General features: G+C 38.4%; 1 protein-coding gene across 15 annotated transcripts in view; it reads right to left on the reverse strand.

Annotated features, from left to right (window-relative positions):
- The window catches only part of CFAP47 (cilia and flagella associated protein 47), a 260,884-nt gene that overhangs the window by 158,656 nt on the left and 80,978 nt on the right, over positions 1–21,250 (reverse strand). For 14 of the 15 annotated variants that reach the window (XR_006415883.1, XR_006415885.1, XR_006415884.1 and 11 more), the window contains 8 exons: positions 20,862–21,068; positions 16,736–16,829; positions 16,009–16,116; positions 14,206–14,401; positions 3,704–3,801; positions 2,824–2,940; positions 1,668–1,802; positions 261–373 (listed from right to left, as the gene is read on the reverse strand). Coding sequence is in view for 12 of the 15 variants with exons in the window: in XM_044441887.1 (XP_044297822.1) it covers positions 261–373; positions 1,668–1,802; positions 2,824–2,940; positions 3,704–3,801; positions 14,206–14,401; positions 16,009–16,116; positions 16,736–16,829; positions 20,862–21,068 (1,068 nt within the window). In the remaining 3 variants the exon portion in view is untranslated. The remainder of the gene's footprint in view (positions 1–260; positions 374–1,667; positions 1,803–2,823; positions 2,941–3,703; positions 3,802–14,205; positions 14,402–16,008; positions 16,117–16,735; positions 16,830–20,861; positions 21,069–21,250) is intronic. The other variant, XM_044441880.1, reaches the window with a different exon arrangement.

The raw sequence follows: 21,250 nt of genomic DNA on the forward strand, positions 1-21,250 counted from the left end.
AAGGTTTCTTCCAGAAAAGCAGTCAGGCCACTCTGCAGTATTGCTGCAAGAACAGATCACTTCTGGAGCAGAAGGGTGGCCTTATTCTTCCCCATCCTTCATGTTGCACCTTAGGTACAAATCCTGTTTGTGGTACAGGAACACAACCAATCAGACTCAGACTACCAATCCACCATGACTGATACCCATAGAAGGTTGTCCTGATATCCAAACAGGGCCATAGATTCTCATTTGGTGAAACAAAATTGGAGACTACTTACTTTGGGGAAATAGTGACAGTGTTTCCTTTGGGTAAAGCAAAATCTGCAGATTCTCTTCCTAAAATGGTAGCATTGTATACCAAAGGCCTGACACTTGGGTTTTTCAGTAACATCTGTTGTAAAAATATAATATGTATTGATTTGTTTCTATTTCATTATTTAAGGATAAGTCCTCACAAAGGGATTAACAAAAGGTTTTGAAACAATATTAAATGTAATGAATAACTATGCAATGAAACCAGCACCATACAAATGTGTACACACACACAATCAATTTAACATATAAGTGACCAGTAATACATCAGTAAAAAGCCTGACTAGAAGGGGCATTTAGGCTCAGGTAAAAGGCCACAAAAGAGGGAGCTGTGTCCCTTAAAGGGCATGCCCCTGCTACATGAGCGTCTGAGGTCAGTAATTGTCCAGGTTACAGGGCCTGTAAGACTGCTCTTATAGCTTGGGCAGGCTCATATGTCACTTGGGCAGAGCAATACTACTGCTGGGAGCAGGGAAACAGGGAGGCAGATAAATTGTCTCATCCAGAACCATTTTGACTTAGCTGCAGAGGGAGCATATTACTGCCAGGGTGAGTGCCTCATAGTGTAAAAAGCTGTGTTATGACATTTGTGTTTACCTTCCAAAATGCTGGGAAATGCACCTCCCAGAAACATTATGTCACTACAATACAAATATGATCAGTAATCCTATGATGATATAATGATGTTAGCAGCCCTGGGCAATTTACAAGAATATGGAACATGTAAGGTGAGAGCACAGCATACACTTTATGTTTTCTATATTTATTAATTTAACAGGTACGAAAGGAAATAGGGAATGCACAAGTCTTACTCTCTCAGACCTGTAAAAAGAAATTGATATTTGATATGCTGCACTTTCATTTTAAATTTAAAGGTCAACCACTGATTTTTCGCTTAGATCTATCCATTTTTTCTTCCTGCTTCTTTTGCCTAGGTTTTTATTTGTCTTACTTTATCTTTCATCATCCAATTCTACTTGAATTTGGAAACAAAACTATCAGCCCCAACACATGGTTGGTTTCCCAGGTAACCACACTGATCTGAAACCTCTGTTGTGGTGACTAAGAGCATAAAGATAGCCATATGGGATCAGAGCAAAGACCTATCTAGTCCAGTATTCTTTTTGCATAATGGCCCATCAGAAGCCTATGGGACATCCATGAGCAGCACATGAATGCAACAGCAACTTCCTACTAATGTCCCCCTGCAAGTGAAATACAGAGACATACCACCTACAACAGTGAAAGTCATATACAATTTATTGTCTCCAACAGATGACAATTCAGTAAAGGATACGGCAGATCTAAATTGTTTTTTCATTTCCAGCAAGAACTGTTCCGACATAAGAAAAAGAAATGAGCAATATCAATACCTTTCTAACAACAGTAGCATGAAGTGGGCCAGTAAACTCAAGAGATTTCTTTGGCATATACTGAGGAAGCCGTTCATATAAATAGACACAAAGCATAAGCATCATGATTGGATTTGGATCACATATGTCAGCAGCCTAATTTAAGAATAAAAGATAAAGCAGTATAAGTTCACATTGAGGGTAAGCATACACTTTTTTGGATGCCTGTGACTATTCACTAAAGAGCATTTGAACACTCCTTGGAGATGTATACATTTTCCTTTGCAAATTTTTCAAATGTGTTTGCATGGTCAAACATATTTTCTTTTGTGGATTCTTAAGAACCTCAGGCAGAGGTCCTTTACTTCCTGTGAGATCTTCCTACATAGACACACTAAGAATACAATTAAACACATTTCACTTTCAAAATAGGTGCTCTACTAGTAAGGATGAAGACTTTGCCTCAATACAGGTGGTAAAAAAGCACAATAAAACAACAAATATTGTGCTATCACCAATCAGTGCTGTGCTTAATACTCATAGTATACAATTTAGTTTTGCAAAACTATGCCTTCTCACATTTAAGGCGTGTTGGCCCTAATATTTCCCTTATGCATTTAGATAAGTGTGTATGCAACTGCCAACTGAGGATAAAACTTCATGTGCCTGATGAATTTCCCGAAGTGCTACTATATATATGGGAGTGGGTGACAGCACACTAACAAAGGAATTTGTTTCCTAGTATTTAATCTGTTAACTATGCATAAGAGAGGTGCTGTTGCTTGGGTCACTAGGCCTTGTAACACAACTAAAATAGCACTTATACAGCAGTGATTTGTGGATGGAAAATAAATTAGATATTCATAATTTATTCACAGTATAATGTGGTAGTACTAATAAATGCACACCACCATTTTAAAATGGTATAATCCTTCATGCAATTATGGAGGGGGGTGGTATTTACCACTAGCTTTTTTCAAAGTCAGTGAATTATGGTAATAAGATACCATTACATCAAGTACTTCTACTCATTGCATTCTAACAGGGCATATCAATTGAAATACCAGTTCAATTCATCTTCCTGTATGTAGTGTTGCATTAAAAACACAGGAATGCAAAACAAATGGGTGAAAGTAGAAAACTACTCATAGAATATTCAGAACATATGATCACTTACCAGTACATCTATGTCAAGGTTTATTACATGAAAAGCATTTACAAGGATCAAGCAATTATGAAGATACTGCTCAGGAGCTTTTGGGTTAGTGTACATATTGACAAAGTGAGTTGAAATCTGCATATGAGAAAAAAATCAAAAACTTTCTGAATATATTAGTTAATGGGTCCTGGTCCAGGATTTTGTCAGAGGCAATTGATTCAGTATCCTTTTTAACAGATTCCAGATTCTCTGCTCTCTACTAACTACTTTCATTCCACTCAAAAACAGATGCTATTTTTCTTCATTTCTTTGAACATGGAAGCGCATCCTAGCTCGCTAGCATCTTATCTAGAATGGTCCAATTCCATGCTTCTACACTTCCTTGCTATGTTCTGCTTCTCTCCATCCTTCAGCCCTAGGGATAAGTTTTTTCTCTCTCTGCCACATTTATCAACACACAAGTGTGTATAATACTAGGTCAGACCAGTGGCCCATTGAGATCACTACTCTCTGCTCTGAATGGCAGCAGCTTTTCAAGGCATCAGAGCAAGGCAAAAATATTTTTAAAGGTATTTTAAACTAATAACCCCAGGGATAGGCAAACTTGTGTCCTGCAGATGTTTTGGACTACATTTCCCATTATCCCTGGCATTTGGTAATGCTAATGGGGTAAATGAGAGCTATAGTCCAATACATCTGGATCGCACCAAGTTGCTTACTGGTACCTGGAACAGGGACAAAATAAGAGGATTAGTTATTCTCCCATTCTGTTTAAGCTTCAGTGAACTACTGCCATGACCCTTTCCTATTAATTGCGTCTTAACACAGCAATAAATGATACGTTTTATGTAATAAAGATAAATAACATTTATATCAAAATATTGAAAAATATTCTTACCAAATAAGGGCAATAGCTTGCTACCTGGGCAGCAAGGACAAGTCCATCTAGGAGATCTCTATCAAAGTTTACTATCCATCTTGTAGGAGGTATATCACCTATTTGAAATGAGATATTAAATCATCCTGCAAAATCTGTGAGTCTGCTCTGAAAGAAGTTCTGTATTTTTCCCTTGTGGAAAACAACACAATGAACAAGCTTCAATATTCCAAGTATGCCTAAGCTATCTCATGTATTTTAAGACTTGCTGCTTAAATACTGTGTTTCCCCAAAAATAAGACACTCTTATGTTTGTTTGTTTGTTTGTTTGTTTGTTTGTTTTTGGCTCACAAAAACACACTAGGTCTTATTTTCAGGATAGGTCTTTTTTTAATGTGTGCAACAATCCACACTTATTCATGTACAACAGCATGAATATATGTACATTTGGTATCACTCTGCCTGTGACAGGAGCTGGCGCTATAGAGGAAGCATTGGCTTATGCGGTTCTGCTCCCTCCACAGGGAGCAGAGCTGCATGAGCATGTTTCCTCCACACAGTGCATTAAGTTAAAGTTAAGTTAAAAAATTAATCCAGATGACCATCAGGTATACTACTGCAGGCAAGAATCCCTCAGAAGAAATGGAGTAGCCACTACAATACAATCTCCAAAATGACAGAATGATCTCAGTTCAAATCCAAGGCAAACCATTCAAGATCACAGTAGTTCAAGTCTATGCCCCAACCACTGGTGCTGAAGAGACTGATTTTGACTGGTTCTATGAAGGCCTACAACACCTTCTAGAATTAACACCAAAAAATGATGTCCTTATCATCATGGGGGATTGGAATGCTAAAGTAGGAGGCCAAAATATAACCAGAATAATAGGTAGGTTTGGCCTTGGAGTACAAAATGAAGCAGGGCATAGGCTGGTAGAATTTTGTCGAGAGAATTCAATGGTCATAGCGAACACTCTTTGAATGCAGAATTGAATGCAGAATTCCCGAGAATAGCTAGAAGAGATAAGAATACCTTCTTAAATGAACAGTGCAAAGGAATAAAAGAAAACAATAGAATAGGGAGGACCAGAGATCTCTTCAAGAAAATTGGAGATATGAAGGGAACATTTCATGCAAAGATGGGCATGATCAAGGACCAAAATGGCAGGGACCTAACAGAGGCAGAAGAGATTAAGAAGAGGTGGCAAGATTACACAGAAGAACTATACAAGAAATTGCTTAATGTCCCTGATAACCACGATGGGGTGGTCACTGACCACGAACCAGACATCCTGGAATGTGAAGTCAAATGGGCCTTAGAAAGTCTGAGCAACAACAAAGCTAGTGGAGGTGACAGTATTCCAGCTGAGCTATTCAAAATTTTAAAAGACGATGCAATAAAAGTGCTACATTCAATATGCCAGCAAATTTGGAAAACTCAACAGTGGCCACAGGATTGGAAAATCCTACAAGCTAGACTCCAGCAGTATATGGACCGAGAATTACCAGAAGTACAGGCAGGATTTCAAAGAGGGAGAGGAACTAGAGATCGAATTGCCAACATACGCTGGATCATGGAGAAAGCTAGGAAGTTCCAGAAAAACATCTACTTCTGCTTCATCAACTATGCTAAAGCCTTTGATTGTGTGGATCACAACAAATTGTGGCAAGTTCTTAAAGACATGGGAGTACCAGACCATCTTATTTGTCTCTTGAGAAACCTATATGCAGGTCAAGAAGCAACAGTGAGAACTGGACACGGAACCACTGCTTGGTTCAAAATTGAGAAAGGAGTTCGGCAAGGCTGTATACTGTCGCCCTGCCTATTTAACTTATATGCAGAGCACATATGAGAAAGGTGGGGCTAGATGACTCTCCAGTTGGAATTAAGATTGCTGGGAGAAATATCCACAACCTCAGATATGCCGATGATACCACTCTAATGGCAGAAAGTGAAGAGGAACTAAAGAGCCTCTTGATGCAGGTGAAGGAGGAGTGCGCAAAAGTTGGCTTGAAACTCAACATTAAGAAAACTAAGACCATGGCATCTGGTCCTCTCACTTCCTGGCAAATAGATGGGGAACAAATGGAGGTAGTGAGAGATTTTATTTTCCTGGGCTCCAAGATCACCGCAGATGGGAACTGCAGCCAAGAAATTAAAAGATGCTTGCTCCTGGGGAGGAAAGCTATGGCAAATCTAGACAGCATACTAAAAAGCAGAGACATCACCCTGCCAACAAAAGTGTATATAGTCAAGGCTATGGTTTTCCCAGTTGCAATGTATGGCTGTGAAAGTTGGACCATAAGGAAGGCTGAGCACCGAAGGATTGAGGCCTTTGAATTGTGGTGCTGGAGGAGACTCCTGCGAGTCCCTTGGACCGCAAGGCAATCAAACCGGTCAGTCCTAGAGGAGATCAACCCTGACTGCTCTGTAGAAGGCCAGATACTGAAGATGAAACTCAAATACTTTGGCCACCTAATGAGAAGGAAGGACTCCCTAGAGAAGAGCCTAATAATGGAAAATTGAGGGCAAAAGAAGAAGGGGACGGCAGAGGATGAGGTGGCTAGATGGAGTCACTGAAGCAGTTGGTGTGAGCTTAAGTGGACTCCGGGGGATGATGGAGGACAGGAAGGCCTGGAGGAATGTTGTCCATGGGGTCGCTATGGGTCAGACACGACTTTGTGATTAATAACAACAAAGTTAAAAAATGAAGTTTAAAAAGGCTCTTTATTTTTCCCCACTGGCCCTGGGAATAAACACAGCTAGGTCTTACTTTGAGGGTAGGTCTTATATTTAGCAAGTACCAAAAATAGTACTAGGTCTTATTTTTGGGATAGGTCTTATTTTTGGGGAAACATGGTAGTAGTTTCATTCTCCACCCCATATCTCCTCATCAAATTACATTGGTAGGTTTTTAGTCTTCAGCCACCTCTATTGTCCCGTGGAAAGAACACATGAAAACTGACTACATCAGATACCGATGGTGGATATAGAGATTGACATGAGATACAATTAAACATATGCAAGTATTTACAGATGAGCAGTTAGGTACCAAGAGACAAAGGATGCATAGATATTATCACAAAATGTGTATTTTTGTTTAAGATTTGTATAATATCACACACAAAAAGCATGGCGGTCAACCAAATGTTCATGATCTTATATATAACTCAACCCCCTGAGACACTGTAAGGGGCAGCATACAAAAAATATAAAATAAATATTTGATTAAATATAACTATACCTAAAGCTCAAAGTCACGATTCGATAAATTGAAGTATTGCCCATGAAAGGTATGCCATAATAAATTTCCTAGTTTTTAAGGAGCCCATAAGACTACCTGTTTTTGCTGGAATGGGTTAACATGGTTTTCCCTCTATAGATTGTATATTAGTGCTTTAAAGTTCAGAAATTCTCTTGCAAATGTACTTAATATGCTGAATTAGTTGGTGTGATCTTGTCTAACAAATGAGATGGTGTTTTATTAAGTAAATGAAATAACAAACCCTACTTACTGATACACAACTAAACTGACTAGTTTTACCTTTGCTTCAGTAAGTGCTATCTCAGATTGTGACAATTATTTCCCTATGCTTTTATTTTATTATTTATTTAGGAGACTTCTATGCCGCCCCATTCGCCGAAGTGAAGTGCAAATCCATTAACTGGGATTCTTATGTTTTAATTAACAATTATGTTAGCTGGCTTTAATAATTAATACATCAGCACTCAGAATATTTACTAACAAATTTGCATCAGCATTTGACTCATGGGTAAACACAATAATGCATTAAAATGAAATCCAGTTCAAAAACATGGGCTTGGAAATGTTAATATTTAAACTAACTAAAGAGTTTCAACAGTTCTAGAAACTTAAAACAGAGCAAAGGCAACATTAAGAAGTGAGCATGAGGATAATGCACGAGGACATGTACATCATTAACACGTACATGTCCTTGTGCTATGTATATTATTAACATGTAATACCATGTACATCATTAACATGTCACCTGGTAGAAACTGGCAACATGAAATTGGCTTCCGTAGTTCAATGCCTTTTATTTGCAGCAGTCAAGATGTTAAAAGAAAAAGAAGCATATGCATGCAATTTACTAGCTTGTTTGTAATTATGTTCTATACATATTGGGTTAATTTACCCTCATTCCATACTCTAGAGTTGTTTATAATAGACAACTATTAACTATATAATAGACAAACTAACCCTAACCACAAAATTATACATTTGTGTAATTCAACGAAATTCAGTTGGGCATATTCAGTTCAATATTGATAGAATTCAACAGGTATCACACCTTTTAAATGAACCCTTAGCTCTGTCCTATCCTGAGGCTGTCATAAGTGGAAAAGCATAAAGTGATTTGAACTACCTCTTGACAAAATACTTTTGCATCAAGGTTTTGGTCCATACATTCTATCAAACTTGGGACTCTTTTTATTATTGGCTAGAGAAACGGGACTTTGTATAGATTTAAATATGTTTTTAAGTTATCATAAATAGAAAAAAATGTAGGGGCTGATCCAGCAGGTCCGATGTTTCTGATGCTTGATGCTGTTTTTAGTTTTCCTTTGTTTTAGGGTTATTTTGAATAAAACTTATTAAAAAAAAGTTTTTGGTCCATACAAGGCAGTTTAAAGATATTCACTGAATAAAAAGTCACTTTATTAATATGTCGATAACTTCTGGTGCAGAAGTTGTGCAGTCCCCAACATGTTGACACTTGCTGACACATTTTGCAATCTGAGTAGCTGTCCTTCACTTTGCACAGAATGGCTGTTGTGAGACGTGTACTTTGTCAAAAGACTGGATGCAAAGCAGAGCAGCATCTGAAGCCCTGACATATTAAACGACACCTTTAAACCTACAGCTTTCAGTACCAACAGAAAAGCCCCTCACAAAAGATAAAGGTTTTTTTTTTTTGGCTCTCTGACCTCCACCTTCTGCCAGTCAGCACATTGACTCAGTTCAGATGATACAGCAATCCATCTTGGGTAACTAGCCATGATGGGTTGGCACATCATCCAAACCCAAACCACTTTCTGCAGGGTGGTTTGTTAATGGGCAGCAAGCCACCCTGAAAATGCATACCTTGTTCTAACCCACAATCCATTAGCATGTCATCTGAACTCACAAGGCTGATCCCTTCATGGGTTGTGGGAAGCAGTGAGTGAGTTGTTCAGCAAGAGTGGCAAAACCCTTTGCCATTCATGGCTCGTTCACCAGTGACAGCCATTCCATCAACATCCAAGTAGCATTTTGAAGTAACTGAGACTGGCTCATTGCCCATTTTTATACTTTCTGGGGTGGTACAAATGTGTACAATTTCAGCCTTAATTTTTTTCCTCTGTCCTTTTCAGATGCACACTGGCAAAGGACTGAAATGTGGAGCCCTGCCTGGCAAACAACTTGGTAAATGACTACTGTCAAAGTGCAGTAAGCAACATTAATGGCCATTGATTATACAAGGCTGTGTATAGCTTGCTTTGTGGACACTTGACTTCTGTCAAGTACCCACTCAAAAGCAAAGCAGTAGACAGTTTTTCCCCTTGAAAGGTGGTAACAAGCACATTTCTCCCCTATGGTTGTGATCTTCTAGATTTTTAGTGTTGCCGCAACTGTTCACAGCCCCCTCCATCTTTCCCGTACTTCCTCTTGGTATCCTCACCTCTTTTTACAAGCACTTTCCTTTGACAGCTGTCAAAAAGAAAGGTTTCTTTTCTTCTAACCTAAGCATTTTTTTCAACAGGGAACTACAGGGAGAGTTCATGGCTTTCAGGTGGGCACTAATGGATCATCTGCCACTGGGGCAACAGGGGTCAAGAAAGAAACACAACCTCAAAATGAAAACAGTTTGCACTTTGAACAGGGAAGGGAAACAAAACCAGTTCTGCCATGTAGGACCCTGAAATAACGGCTGGAGGGCCAGTGGAAAGGGGAAGGAGAGCATCCTATGGTAAGGCCAATTGACTGCCAAATGCACTGAGGCTTTTCCATGAACAACCCACACTGTGTAGCTTATTCGCAAAGCGGGTTGTAGTGTTGTATGAAATCATCCATTCCATCTCATCCCCTCCGCAGATAACAGCTCATACATTGCCTTTCACCTTGGCTCATCACCCGTAGGCCCCTTTCCCTAAGCCCCACATGTGGCCTGGAGACATTTATGAGAAATGAATACCCTTATTTACTTTGAACTGATTCTAGCTGCTGAAAAAAAATGTTTCCTTAAAAACAAAAGAATAAGTATGGCAGGGGAATAGAGCACCTCAGAAGCCACCAGAAAATCTGTGTGCCCAGGAGCACTTGCATACATGGGCGCCATGTTGCTGCCTACCACAATCTTTACCTACCCTAGAAGTGTAATAATATCAACAGCAGTTCTGACATGCAACCTTGCAACTTGAGGTTCAAATTGGAGGCATAGTTTTATGCATGAGATCAGCCTGAACGAACATCATTTTTTTCTTTTGTTTATGATCAGTTAGGAACTATTAACTCACAAAAAGGGGGGCAAAACTTTAAAAGTTTAGAGTTCCTTTTAAAGTTTCCAGTACAACAAGGGCCATAATTTTTCTATTACATTTTTTGTGCTTCTTTGAAGTCAAGTTTGTTTAGGTTAAAAACACATTAAAATACATAATACTTTCCCCTTTGAGTTTCTTTCTTTGAAATGTGGCCCCTGAAAATCTGGGAGTTTCGACCTGTGTTCTAAGGTCTCAAATAAGAAGATTGCCTTTCAAATGATGGCATTTAAATTCAAGCAGGCAGGCTGCTAAACAATTTTGTAGATGAAGCTGCCCCATGGTCTCAGAAACATCCTGTTACAGCACTGTTATTCTTTGCCAAGGTCATTTGAGGCGACATAATAAATAATGCAGTAAACATACACACACAATAAATTAAACATGTGTAGATGCATCCAGTTTTTCAGCCTGGATGCACAGTTCACTCAGGTCTTTCTTTCCCTCATGTGGAACATTGGCATATGGAAAACGTAGCAAAATCAGATGAAAGCAGAGATGTCCTCGTTTCCAAAACTGCTGGTTCCCCATCATTGCCACTCCTGGCAGGTGAACATGTGACAATACAGAGGAGAAACAGCAACTGCAATTGCAGTCTCCTTTCCTTCCTCTCTGGGAACTCGCCCCAGTCCTCACTGATGCCCAGAGGGAAAGGGCAGCAAATGGCACCTGCTGTCACTGCTCACCTGAGCAAAGTGACAAATGGGCAATTGGTGATGACAGGAGGAGCAGCAGGGGGCTCTGGTCTATAGCAAGGCCTTCCTTCTGGCCTGCAGGGGCCTTGGAAGCTGCCCAACAGTTTTCAAACCCTGATGTTAACCTACATATTCTAGGTAGTTTGCACATACATGTCCTCTTCCAGATTTAATAAAATGTGCAACATCAAAAAGGTATGTAATTCATGGTAAAAATGTCACTCTGCATTTACAGATTATCTCCTGCTGACTTTTGATGTGCAAGACTGTGAAGTCTTAATTAAGCCAAAACTGCATTTAAGTATAGGTCAAAAACTGTTCTTCAAGCAGGCTTCTTATAGGCATTCTTATCACCTGAATAAGTGCCAGAGTTTAAGAGATGTTCACTGTTCAGGGGAAAAGATTATGAAAAAAGCACTTTATACAGTGCCCTTGTTGCAACAAAGAGCCTGAGGATATCATTTATGAGTACATGCAAGATCAAACTTATGACCTGTCCCTTTACCTGACTTTTCAATGGCAGCTACTTCAAAGATTTTATTTCAATTTTATGCTGAAGTTCACTTGTATGGAACTGAAGGTGGTGTTTGCTCTAAAGCTTACTAAATACCAAAACCACCACGCTTTTTGTTTACTGGCAGACTTTCAGATAGAATTGCCAGCTGACTGGGTTTAAGAGCTCCTAAAGGTCCAGTTCTGCTATCAACAACGGTACTGCTAAAAAGAAGTAATGCAACATAAAGTTTTAATAATAAACATTAAAAAGGAAAATTCGATCATCATCATCAAATGAAATTCTTGCCAGTATGACAAGAGCTAGTGCATTATACTAGTTAAGAGCACAGTGCTAGGACTCAGAGGATCTGGGTTCTAGTCCCCACTCAGCCATGGAGCCAACTGGGTGACTTTGGGCCAGACACAGACTCTCAGCTCAACCCACCTCACAGGGTTGTTGTTGGAATAAGATTAAGAGCAGGAGGAGGAGAATGAAGTACGCCCCTTTGAGTTTGTGTAAGAAAAAAGTGGAATGTAAATCTAAAATAAAATTTTGTGATTTAGTACTGACCCACAAATATCAGAAAGCAATTACTCAAACTAGTACAGTGGCCAATACAGGAAACAAATTAACAGGTTAGAAATACTTTACACATTACAAGAGCCACATATAAGCTGCTAAAAACATTTCTACATCATGATGGTTTCCCACAGAAATAACTACCTAAGTGGCTGAGGCTTATTATGTAGTACCAATTGGAGATTTATTCCAAGTCCAAATAGCGGCTTCTGGGGAGAATTTTTCATTAGGACCCATAAGCAGGGAACAAAATGATTAAATTTTCACTCCCCACCTGCTGCAATCCTGGTAACTGTCAGCCACTGCCATCTGTTGCTATTTGCATTTTTTAAAAAAAAATGAACATAAAATGGAAGTTTCATTATAGGGCATTTCTAGTTTGCCTTCAGTGTCTCTGCTGTTGCTTGTAGGGATGGGAAAACCAGTTATGTTTTGAAAAATACGCATTTTAACACTGTTGGGGGAATTTACTGGCTTTTTCCAAAAGAACAATCTCCTGTTCATATTTACATTCACAACAGTTGCTAACATTAAGTTAAATTTCCATATACCCTTAGTTTCTTGCCCTTCCTTTCTATTGCCAGTCCACTATTCCACCTTGTTGGATTCTTCTGTCTCCACATAGGAAATGCCAATAGGAACAAAGGAAATCTGAGTTGTGTATCTTGGCACCCCGTGACACAACTCATACTCGCTTTATCATTGTAGCTCACTAGTTTCTTGTTTTGTTCTAACATTGCTTCTGGTTAGCTTCAACTAGTCTCACTAAACACCTCTTGCAGATATGGGGAAATAAATGTTCAGACCTTTGCAATTTAGACTTTGTCATAGTAATGGGTTTGTAGCTAAGGCCAGGCCCCCACTGAACCCTCTGGCTTATGTTAAGGGTCCAGTCAGCCCTTCAGCCTATACTTGGGTCCTTTCTAAAGCACTGGCCTGTTCGGGTTGCAAGCCTAGCATAACATTCTGCATTGAGCTACAGAATGGTCTTTAGACCCTGTCCCTAAGCTCTGTTTTCATGATACAGAATTGAAGAGGATCAAACTGTTAATGAGGGGATGGCAGCAGTTTCAAAAAAATAATGCATAATAACATTATGCTGATCATTAATTAAAATAGTTTTAAGGAAGCATTTAAAGGATGCATCACTTTGAGGAATGGAAAGATGGAAAAATGAAGAAGTAGAGGATAGCGAGTCAGTGTGGCATTGTACGTAAGAGTGTAGGACAGGGACCCAGGTGGTCTGGGTTATAGACCCCACTCAGTTTTGGAACTCACTGAGGGACTTTGGGCTGGTCACAGACCCTCAGCACAACCTACCTCACAGGTTGTTGTAAGGATAAGATTGAGAGGAGGAAGAGAATTATGGAGTTGAGTTTGAGTTCCTTGCAAGAAAAAAGGGCAGGGTATAAATATAATAAAAGCATAAATAAAATAATTTATGTAAACAGTCTTGGCAGTGGCAAAGGTATCAGCAAATCTGTATCAGCTGTATTTTAAACAAGGCATTTCAAAATATTCAGCCACTAGACATACTTATAATGAAAATTACTGTATTTGTGTCATGAGCCATGTGACTTTTTTGCATCAAATGCACCAAAGATATATAATACTATTAAATAGTAATTTCATATCAAAAGAATATTTTATGTGTTACTTTAAATGTTAATGCTCTTCTAACTCAGATTGCATTAATCTAACTACTAAGAGATCAAATTCAGAATTGCAGAGACAATCTATGCCATGGGAGGAATTGTGCTAGTGTTCATAGCTTTTTATATTTTTAGTGGTATAATAAAATAACTAAAATGTGAGCAGTACATAGCACTGTTACTGAAGTCACATAATTGACTTTTAAAAATGCTCTTTCCACAGGATTCCTTGGTTTTCTCAGTTACAGAAAAGTCCTATTTTGGTAAAAGCCATTTGCTTCACAAAGAAATATTGAAACCATTAAATTTTTAAATGGCTTTACAAATACTTTTTATGCTGGGACAATGATATTTCAGAGAGTGAGAGTCATCAATCACAGCTTCATATTTCAGTATCTGAGAAAATTACATTTTGTTATGACCAACTCTAAATTTATTATAAACTACTTAGAAGACCAACATTGCTACTACAATAGAAAAAGTACAACAGAAAATTTCCTACAGGTGAAGAAAACAGGACTACAAAAAGGCTAGTTAATCAATTCAATATTTGACCCCACCTTTCTTGCAGTTCTTCCATACAATTTTTCGCATCTTCTCAAAATGTCTATTCATCCAAACAAGAAGAATTCTTTCACACGAAGAATATATATTACTAGACAAAGGGTCAACACTTATCCTTGGAATGTGTTCTGTGTCTTCTGAATTGGTCTGGCTATAGTCCTCAAGAACAGAGACACGCTGGAGAACCAAAATCTGAAATAGATGAACTATTAAACTATCTATTCTATATAATCAACAACAAAAAATAATTAAAAGCCCAGTCCTTAAAATAAGTCCCATGAATTTAATCAGTGTTACCCACTGCACCACCTAACATTAATATCCAGTTCCACTAACATAAGGATATTTCTATTCCATACATCACTAAAAGGTTTCTCCTTGACATTAAGTCCAGTCATGCCTGACTCTAGGGGGCGGTGCTCATCTCCGTTTCCTAGCCAAGGGAGCCAGCGTTGGTCCGCAGACAGTCTCCGTGGTCATGTGGCCAACATGACTAAACACCGAAGTGCACGGAACACTGTTCCCAGCCCTCTGAAGTGGTACCTTTTTATCTACTTGCATTTGCATGCTTTCGAACTGCATGGTTGGCAGGAGCTGGGACAGAGCAACGGGAACTCACCCCATTGTGCAGATTTGAACCAGTGACGTTTCGATCAACCAGCCCAGCAGCACAGCAGTTTAAACCACTGTGCCACCTGCAGTCCCTAATACATCACTAGGGACATTTATATTTACAATAGAAATTGATTGAAATAATAGTGGTATTTCCTATTTTCAAACAGACATTTACTATTTCATCATCCTAGCATGCCTAGTTACAATCTGAGATTTTGCACTACTGTGGATGAAGTACTTCATGTAGTTCTCTCCCTTTGCTTCTGGAATAGCCCCCCACAGGGAAATGTTTTACCTCTTATTGCCTATTAACAAAAATTCTTTCTGGTTTAGGTCCTGAAGTCTCAATTCTGATCTCCCTTCCAAGGAATCTTACAGGTATGTTCCACTGCACCATAGACTCAAAGTAACTGACCTTGTCCTGCTGTTAATTTCACCTATCAAGTTATTTCAAGCCAGCTCTACCAGACCAAGCATAGCCTGTCCTGTGGCAGAGGACAGGCTAAGCCAAAAAGGATAAAGGTTTTCCCAGCACCAGACTAAAATTATCAGGGATCTCCACTGAGTTTACTCCCCAGATATTGAAAATATATTCAGACATGTACAGAAATACTGTTATCTTTTATTAATGCATTTTTTCTGAAAAGTATAACATATATTTGTTGTTGTTTAAAATCTGTTTTTAATGTTTATTGTGTAAGACACTCTGAAAGCTTTTTGTTATAAGGGTAGATATAACTATCATCAAGCGATCATGCACATCCCAAGCAAGCATGAAATTCTCTATGGCTTTGCCTTGGATGTCTGAACCCTAGCCTACCCCCAATCTTGTTTGGAATCAACAACCCAGGATCTGAAACCACAGTATGAAGCTCTTCTACAAGTCACAGTTTATGACAACTGTGACTTATTATTACTTATGCATTCACAAAGAAATGACAAACTAGAGTTAAAATCATTTCACCATCTGAAGAAGCAGCAGCACCATAGATACTGTGAAAAACTTATGAAGATGAATACTGAACAAAAGTGAAAAAAAGTTTCAGTTTTAAACTATGGTTTGTCTACTGTACATCACACACATTCAGACCATGGTGTGTGCTCTTAACTATGTTTAACCCAAACCCTTTTTCCATGCTATGTCTGAACTCAGCTTAAATGAAACAAAGCCATAATCATCTCACCTTGTATATCTGAAGCAGCACATCTGTCCATGATCGTTTGCTCATAGCCTCAAACAGAGATTCATCCAAAACATATATAAAGCTATCACCAGGATTAAGCTTCTGAACCTCCAAATAAAGATGAAATAACTGTGATTTCCATGTTGATTTCACTCTAGCTCATATAATAGAGTCCTAAATTTCTTTTTTGTTGTTGTTGTTGTTGTTGTTGTTGTTGTTGTGAGCCGCCCCGAGGCTTTGTTGCAATGGGGGTGGCATAAAAATGTTTTAAATAAATAATATAATATAATTGCCACAAATAAACTTGTTCTGAATGCACAACCAAATCTGCAAATGCTGGAGGTGCCATGTTCAATATTCTATATTGAAATATACAAAATAGTACTGCAATTCTATCCACATTTAATTGGTAGTTTGAATTTGCTTCAATATATACATAGAATTGCACTGTTTAGAGATTGTCATCCAGAAAAAAGAAAATCCCAGTAGGCAATTTTGTGCATCACTGGTATGATATCTCCATTGCGTGCGTTTCTTATGAAGCAAAAAACATAAAATGCTAGGTAGTGGTAAAAAACTCACTAGCAAAATGAAAGAAGTGGCAGATTTAGCAAAACTGGTGTTTAACTACAGTGTTACATGTAGTCAACACACTGAAGAAAGGCTTTATTTATTAGCAATTAAAATCAAAATTGAAATGCATAGATAAACCTGTTAGCTAAATTACTTTTTCCATAAGGTGTAAAGACATCCACTTCTTATAATCCTCAAAGTCAAGAAGAAATTGCGGCAAAATGTGAGAAAGGGATGCTCCTTGGCCTCTAAAAATATAGAAACAATGACAAACAATAAATAAAATCCTGGAAAGGGATTCCTTGCACTCCATATTCAGAGACCTGTTTTCCATGGCCACACAGCTGAAATATACTGGTAGGACATTTTTCCAAAGAATCTAATATGAACAGAAGATCAAAACATGTTAAGGTGACCTAAATATTAAGTTACATCCACATTAACACTCATCTCACTCATCTTTATGGTACAAAAATGGACATGTTTCTGTAGAAAAAGCTGTAGTTTACATAATAAAAGATGCAATGGATTATAATTTCTTCCAGTCTTTACGATATTAAATCAACCACCGTTCTTTTCCTTTCATTCCTTGAAAGGCAGTCATGGGTTACTGGGTTGGTCCTGTCATTCAGGAAGATGAAGTGACAATATTTGAAGGAAAAACTATTTAATGTGTCAGTTCTAGCAAGGAATGGATTTGCTAGAACTCTATTTCATATAGCAAGATGTCTTGAGCAAACTCTTGAGAAAAAGACAGCAGAACTTTGTCAATTTTCTTCAACTTGACCTTGTGAACATACCAGCCCATCAGCTCAGTAAATCTGGAATCCTCTACAATGGTGAGAGATGGTATCCAGCTACATGATGTTATTACTCTCCATTAAAGGTTAAACTCTCTAATGACCCCGTGTTCTAAGCATTTGGAGAGGGAAAAATATCTCCCTCTCCACTCCTTCTACACCATACATAATTATGAACATATCTATCATGTCTTCCCTTACTCACATTTTTACTTAAACTCAAATAAATAAAATAAAATAAAAGCTGCTCTTCCCACACCATCATGTTTCCATAATGCCTACTATGTCTAGACCCTAGGCACTCCAGCTCCCCTTATTTTGAGGGGAAAACTAGGCTTCCATTATTTGCACAGAAGCATATAAACACAGTATCCCACTCCAGATGTGAGCAAATAATGTTTTAGAACATAGCCCTCTAGTTATCATGTTTTGTCACATGCTCCTGACTTATTTCTTCACTACCTACATTTTTCCAACTTCATTGCCTAGGAATTATTTAACCTGAACCAGGTGCATCTCTACTCCCATCAGTTTTCCCTCAGTCAAGACTGCTTATTCAGTCTTATTTCAACACTGGCAGTGGAACAGCATCCTTCAGCAGAGCTGTGGGTAACAGCCTAGCTTAAACAACACAAGACAGGCTCTGTGGCACACAGAGCTCTGTTCTTTAATATCTCCAGCCTTCAGCACCTGCTGATTGAAGCTACTACTTCACTAGACTAACTGTAGGGTGATCACTAAGCAAATTACACAGACAAAGTGATAACCTGAAGGATCTTCTTATTCCAAAAGTGCTCCCTCTGAACAGTCCCACCAGTCACTCTTCTCTTGTATGAAGGCAATTGAGGAGGAAAACCATCTCTTTCTAGCCCCAGTGATCATTCTAGGGCGCAAGATGCCAACTGGTTCACACAACACAACCACTCACAATCAAGGTTGAATATGGTTATTGCTGCATTGTGAGTTATGTTGTATGAACGCAGCCATAATAACAAACTATGGTTTGTTAACTACAAAGAACCCATGGTTTGCAGTTCAGCTGTGAACTATGGATTTATTGTGGTTTACCCACAGTTAACCACTGAAATATCTATGCTAAGAAGCCAAATCTCCTATTTAAATGTTATTTCCAACTCTCTTTGTGCCAAAGTCATCTAAGCTAATGTGCTCCATTAGTCTAATTTCTTGCTCATCAATCATAATTTCAACCTCAGAGCAAGTTCTGTTTCAACCTCATTGGCAACATAAGCCTATGCATTATACATGTTTACTCAGAAACAAGTATCAATATGTACAACTGGGCTTACTCCACCATAGGAATGCACAGGATTTCAGACTAAATACAAAAGTCACATATCTGATTATATAAAAATTGTCTTCTGGTCACTTTTTTTTTGTTTGCAAAATTGGTAGGGGTAATAAATTTTTAATGCAGAAAAAAGGGATAAACATCTGATTTTTAGAATAAGGTTCTAATTATTATACATTCAATTATTTCCTTAACATTGGTCTCAAGAACATAGATATTACTCACTGAAAAACACTCATGACAAAGTTATCAACTACAATATAAAGTCAATATATTTCATTTATTTTACATGGTGACTTAATTCTGTATGCCTAAGTGCCATTGCTTAAAAGCAATGCATTTTGCTTTCCTTTTAAAAGAATTGCTGAAATGTCCTGGTTCCTCTGCCTTATCCAATCACGAGTCACACTAAAAATTAAACATCCTTATCAGCACTTCCAGCCAGTGTCATTTTGAGATCTAGTTCATGCCCACTAGAGTTTATATTTGAGGGAAACTCAGGGTAATGAGCCAGTTTTATTAACTATATTGGGCAATTTCTATATCAAAAGAACTTTAGCGTGAGCTACAGTGACCTATGCTTTGTGCTGAAGGTTCATCTAAATCTTAGCATATTGCCTCACTGCAAAATCTATTGTTCCATATTTGTTTTTTTAGGACCTGAAGAACACTATAGAAATTAGACATGCACATAGAAGGCAGTAGGGTCAGGAACAAAAAAAATAATGTATCGAGCACTACAGCTTGCAGGAACAAAACACAACTATGCTAAAATCTGCCTGAAGCATTCTTCTGTCAGACATGGATGGTAAATATGGTATTCTTTCAATGCCTGATTGAAAACATGGACATAGCATAACAACATGTAAAAGTCCCTGTCCTCTTCAAGGGAAAGGACTTGTGTGATAACAAAAGATATTAACATTAATTGAATGACATCTTAAGTATAATCCTCACTGCCCCATATGGAGGCAACCAAAAACATGTGATAGTAGTTAACACCTGGCCAGATGTGCTACCTAAATATGCGAAGCACTTGGCAAATGCTAAGCTCACCATACAAGTGGCTATGCTATAAATGGTACAGCTCTCATATGAACATATATAAAAGAGATATTCAGCAGTTTCATTAAGACTGAAATATTCAAAATGGTCCAAAGGCAAAGTCAGAATTTTTGAACAAATATATAAATATATTTATCAACTGCATTGCGCCCTGTCCCCAGGTCTAGTCACATGCAGGATTTACCTCTCACAGGGAATGCTAGGGACGAATATGATTGAATTGCATTTATATCCTGCTTTTCTCCTCTTGTAAGGAACCCAAGGCAACTTAGTTTTCTTCCACTCCATTCTATCATACCAACAACAAGCCTATGAGGTTGTTTAGGCTGAGAGTGAATGACTAGCCCAAAGCCACCCAGAGTGATACATGGTCAAGTGGAGACTAGAACCCAGATCTTCCAGGTCCCCAGTCCAATATTCTAACCTTCAAAAACCAGTTCCAGTTTATAATTAAATTTATATTTTCATTTGCATTTATATATGCAGAAAAAATGTCACGATAACATGAAGACCACCTGGATTGTGAAGGTGCCAGGCACCATATGGGCTCAAATTAGGGGTTATGTGTCTTTGGCTTTGATTCCTTCTTCTCTGTGTCATCAGCTGGAAGAGGAGCCACAGGCAGGTCAAGCCAGGGCACCAGCATCTTGACCAAAGTACTTCTGATTCCTGCCCATTGTGTGATCCCAAAGTGTGGTCTGCTATATTCTTGTAATCTAGGCAAGCACTGAAGTAAAATATTGTCCTGCTAAATGACATAAGTTCTATGTGATCAGTATTGTTCTTAGTCTATGCCTATCAAAATTCATCAAGGGAAATATAAAAAAGAAAGTCCATCAAGCTAAGCTGCTGTTTTTCTAGCATTTGATGTATAGATAAACATCACCTAAATAATATTTACTGGTACCTGAACTATCGGGGGGGGGGGGGCAGGAGACCCTGAAAATACTTAGAAAATACAGAAAAAACATTGCTAATTCTTGTAAACTCATTGTGATATCATTTAAAACAGACAGTATAAAGACAAATTAGTGCAATAGGAAAAATATAAATCTGAAACTATTTCAAGAAAGCTGCAAATAGTACAATATTTTTAAGTCACTTACTTGAGAAAAGTGAGCATTGTAGTATGTTGCCAGTGGAGCTGCACCACACGGTGGACAGGATCAAAGGGCAAAGATTGGCTTGAACTAATGCCGGGCAATAACTGCCCACACAGATGGAGCAGCATATCATAAATGGTCTTGATATCTTTACCAAGATTTGCTTTAACTTTTTCATCGGAAGAAGTCATCTGAATTTTACAGACATCACTGGATAGGGGATAAGAACAAATTTGTTTCATCAAAAGCCAGCTTACAAATACATGGATGACTCTTACTGAAGATCCAAGACATGTTTCCCACTGCAGTGATTCAGATTCTTATCTGCTCTCAGAGGCTGGCTCTGTTCGTCTATGGCAGGAAAGTAGCGCAGGGTCTCGTGGCAAGGACTG

This window comes from Varanus komodoensis, unplaced genomic scaffold (genome assembly GCF_004798865.1).
Source record: "Varanus komodoensis strain SLA01 unplaced genomic scaffold, ASM479886v1 scaffold4, whole genome shotgun sequence".
NCBI lineage: Eukaryota > Metazoa > Chordata > Lepidosauria > Squamata > Varanidae > Varanus > Varanus komodoensis.